At 39.3% G+C, this 4,657-nt stretch overlaps 1 protein-coding gene across 1 annotated transcript in view; it reads left to right on the top strand.

Moving 5' to 3' along the window:
* nptxra (neuronal pentraxin receptor a) overlaps window positions 1-3,014 on the top strand; it is a 21,810-nt gene extending 18,796 nt beyond the window's left edge. Inside the window, exon 5 of the mRNA XM_014006949.1 lies at window positions 336-3,014. Within this exon, the coding sequence (XP_013862403.1) occupies window positions 336-563 (228 nt within the window). The 3' untranslated portion in view covers window positions 564-3,014. The remainder of the gene's footprint in view (window positions 1-335) is intronic.
* The last annotated feature ends 1,643 nt before the right edge of the window (window positions 3,015-4,657 follow it).

Here is a 4,657-nt window from a genome sequence, read left to right as displayed (position 1 = left end):
CATTTTAAATATACTTACCTCACTCCTTTGTAACAACTAAGGCAAAAATGTAATTAATTCAGAAAATCTTTTCAGGACCCCACCTTGTTGTTTCAGGACCCCACTTTGGGTCCCAACCCCAACTTTGGGAACGACTGGCCTAAAGGACCAGAAGAATTCTTCCAAAATACTTCCCTGACTTGCATTGAAATGAGTCCAGTTTGATCAAATTTCACATTAACTTTCCAGAAGGTCACTGTTTTGCCTAAAGCATGAAAGTAGCTAAAAACAAAGAGTGCAATAATTTTAATTTCTGATAATTTCAACTATCTAACAGCCTTTTGATTCTCTTCTAGGATTCTCTGGGTGGAGGTTTTGACTCAACCCARGCTTTGGTCGGAGAACTGTCTCAGGTGGGCCTTTGGGATCGGATCCTGTCATCTGCCCAGGTTGCCAGCTTGGCTCGATGCAACTCAGTAACCGAGGGCATTGTGGTACCCTGGACTGAGAACGGGATCGGAGCTTATGGTGGAGCAACCAAAGACCCGGGRGAGCCCTGCAGTAAACATAAGCGCCCCCAATGACTCGTTAATAAGAKATTTTTACAGAAAATATCATCTGGCCATATTAATGCTGATTGAGAAAGTTGTAAACACACAAAAACTTCGTGAGGAAAGGGGGGTAACAATGAAAAATAGAAATGATGGCACATAATAACATGATGTGAGCAGAGGCCGTGCAATAACTTAATATTTTTAATAAACTTGCCAACACTTTTATGGAGATCCACAGGAGAATTGCAACACAAGATGCAATCTATTCAAAAGCAGAGTTGGAATGTTGCATAATATCAAGTTTACAGTTAAATAASCTTATAATGAAGTGTTTTCCAATTCAGCCCACATTGAATATTAATATTATTGGTAGTTTCTTCTGCTCTCCAAATCTTCTTTCCAACGTACTAAAGAAATTGTCCACTGTAAAAAATTGAGACTACAAACCAAATGTTTAAAAGGCTTATTAGATATTAAATTGAGTTTTGTGGAGCTGAGAAGATTTTAGGCAAAYTAAGTCATGGGAATTTGAATGTACGGTCTTTTAAAACCACCTCCACAGCAAACACATTTATTTCCATCAGTTGAGCACCAGTTTTTGTTTGGTATTGGGTTGAGTTCAGTACAGCAAGCCAAATAAATCACAGTCTTAAGATTATTAGCTGGAATGTTTATAGTGCTCAAAGGAAAATTACAATTTCDGAAATGCTGCAAACTGCTGAGGTTAGCGATCTAATGTCGCATATTTTGTGAGCACAAGCTACTGTGTGCATATTCTCTTAAAACAGCCAGGTCACTTTAAACTCAACCATTTCCTCTCAAGGAGGTGGGAGTCATTTAAAAAAGAGCATGAAGTTTACACAAGACGGTCGTAATTCCTCCATGCGTGCAGCGAGGTCGAAGGAGAATCAGTCAAAAAGCTGTGACGGCTTTAGAGTTGTGAGTCAAGGTAAGGTGATGAAAATGTTGGAGAAAGTGGTGGGAATGTTAAGCAGTAGATGGCAGCCAGGAGAAGATGATGAAAGTGAAAGGAAAGAGGGAGGAAACAACACTTGTTATGAATGATGCTACATTGTTTTCACCTCTGCATGATGTAACTGTGTGTTTTTAATGTTATGTCAACTKCAATGTGGCACAAAACAGGACTGTGCATCTTGCATTATTTTTGCAGGGTGACTGTTTTTGCACGTGTTTCTTAAAATCACTTATTCAATTAAATAATAATTACTTTTCAATTGATGGGCTTTTGTTCCCAAATACAAGTTCAACAAATGTGTAATAAAATAATGCCTGATCCTAAAGTTTGTTTTCAAATCAATTCAATGAGAGCTGATAAAATCTTTAAACAAGACATATTACAGTGAATTGCTCAGAATAAATTATGTTGGTTTTATTTATTTCTAATCACCTAAATCCAGCCATTTATAATGTGGTGTGGTAAATTACCAACTCGCCACACCATACAGAGGTCATCTGGATCTGGCTGTGTGTCATTCATTTCTTTATCAAAATAAAATTAAWATAATTCAAACTCATTCATGTTCAATCAATCAACAGTTTTTGATTGGAAATGACAGCAATAAATATCTCGAGGCCACGCATTWACTCTCTCTCAGTCACCAGTTATTATCTCATGGACACGCATCATTATTATTAATCCAATGTAACMGGGCAGGCTCCGTAAATCCATGCATAAATTAAACTAGGTTAAAACATGCCAAGTCATCATAGCAAGTGAACTCGCACAAAAGATTTGGTGATTGTTTTTCACCAGATACAGTACCCTTTGTGACACAACCTGGGCTCAAACCTGCAGCCTCAGGATTACAAGATTATGGCAATGGCCACTGARCTACTGTGGCCTCTAAGCTAGGTCTATTAAAGTAGACCTCTTACTTAACTGTTGTAGAAAACTTTCTGCAAAAGACAAATATGTAATAATAAAGTTATATTGGTTGCATAATTGTCCTTGGTGRAAAGTGCCTGCCAGATTGTTTGTACCATCTTGCAGGTTTTTGTCCCCATGGACAATTCTCACCAGAGGCTCTTTTGAGCTAATTAAGCATCTTTGAATTCCCCAATGACTTCTTTAAGTTTCAAGCAGTTTAATGAAACATCAGAACATTCCAGCATWTTACTTGAACCTTCTGCTCTGTGCCATCAAACTCATGTTAAATCAAGCCATTTGGTTGTGCCTATCGTGTCTTTGATTATGCCGTCTGCAGTGTTGATATTGAATGCCGTGCTTGGTGTCTGTTCAGTTCATGCCAGAAGTCTTTTGGAGCTTTCTGAAAGTAACACTATTGATGATTGAAATTAAAAAACCAAGGTTTCCTCTCATTATATGCTTTATTATCCTGTCTATGTTCTCGTTGTTAATTGCATAAAGACTGTTTGTCYATGTCTTGTATGGTATTGTACTGTTCTGATTATGTGCTGTGTAAAATCCCTAAATCTTTATTAAAAGTTGAATTTTTAGAAGGAGAAAGTGAGGTCTTTTCATTAGTATCTAGAAGGTTAAAAACACTAGAAATGAAGGTGGTTGGAGAATTTATGACTCGTTAAGCTTCAAATTTTTTAATCAAGGATTGACATAAGTGACAATGAGGTTAAAAATGAAAAGATAAACAATCATAAAGGAGGGTTTATGACAGGAAGGTCCATCCACAACACTGAGAAACTGTGACTTGTTTCCCAGATTATGTTTTGTATAATTTTAACATGAGAACTCATGTTTGACTCTGGTTGACAGCTAGTTCTATAAAAAAAATCCAAGTAATTCTTTATATGTGCTGTGAGTAACAATGAAGCTGTGAGCATCTGAGTCACCAAGGAGATGAGCTCTTCGTGAATTTCTGTGCCAATCTCTGGTGACTGAAGAGAGAGCTGAGCCAAAGGTCAAAGCTCTCAGTTCATCATTCAATCTACACTCCAACCATCAACCTCACCTAGAGTCGTGATCTGTGTAATGACCAAAAGAACGAGATCTCAAATACAAGCAGCTGAAACAAGCTTCCTTGAGTGACTCGACTCACCATGAAGAACAGGGTGAGGAGTTTGGCAATTCAGGAAGCATCTGGTCAGGATCCCTTCTAGACACCTTGCAAAGGAGATGTTTCAGGCATCCATCCAACTGTATTCCGCTTTTTCTTGAGTCAGGTTGYGGGGGCAGCAACTAGAGCAGGGAGGCCCAGACCTCCCTCTCTCCAGTCACCTCTTCTAGCTCTCTTGGGGGGATTCCAAGGCATTCCCAGGCCAAACGAGTGTGTTTGCTCCCAGTTGGACATGTCTGCGTCTAGGAGGCATCTTTACCTGATGCCCGAATCACCGTAACTCCTCTCAGTGTGGAGGAGCAGTGGCCCTACGAGTTTCTTGAAGAAAAATGAACTTCTCACCGTATCTCTAAGGGAGAGCCCAGCTACCCTGCCAAACAAACAAACAAACAAACAAACAAACAAACAAACAAATAAATAAATAAATAAATAAATCATTTTGATTGCCTGTATACAGAATCTAGTTCTATTGGTCATTACCCAGAGTTTGTGGTGATGGGTGAGTGTAGGAAAGTAGACAGAAAACAGCTCCCTCTTCACCACAACAGACCATTACAGAGCCACAATACTGCAGAAGTTGAACCCATACATCTAYCAGTTTCACACTCCATTCTTCCCTCATTCGTAAACAAAACCCCAAGATACTTAAACTCCTCCGCTTGAGGCCGAACCTATCCCCAACTTGGAGAGAGCAATCCACCCTTTTCYGACTTGAGGACAATGGTTTCAAACATGTCTCACTAAAAGGAAGCTTTGGGGTAGCCCTAAAACTCACTGGATTAAGTCCCTTTACAAATGGTGCAAGACTGTGGTGTATTTTCCACAGTAAAGGCCTCTGCATGGTTCATCCAAACCTRCAAAATCCATTCTCATTAATGTAGTTGCGTGATGAAAATTTTACTCCCAATCAAACACGTAAAGGTAGTCAAATGGCCAAAAACWCAGACATGCACGGRGGAATCTATCTGCTGAGAAGTGTGGTGCTTTAACCGTGACAGATTTGTGRCCTAAGTAAAGGCAGATATCAGAGTGGAGACTTCAGCAGGAAGAAACCCGTGCTGTCATGTGTAC

The sequence above is a fragment of the Austrofundulus limnaeus genome, unplaced genomic scaffold (assembly GCF_001266775.1).
Source record: "Austrofundulus limnaeus strain Quisiro unplaced genomic scaffold, Austrofundulus_limnaeus-1.0 Scaffold38, whole genome shotgun sequence".
In the NCBI taxonomy this organism is placed as follows: Eukaryota; Metazoa; Chordata; class Actinopteri; order Cyprinodontiformes; family Rivulidae; genus Austrofundulus; species Austrofundulus limnaeus.
This window is presented reverse-complemented; position numbering and strand designations above follow the sequence as displayed.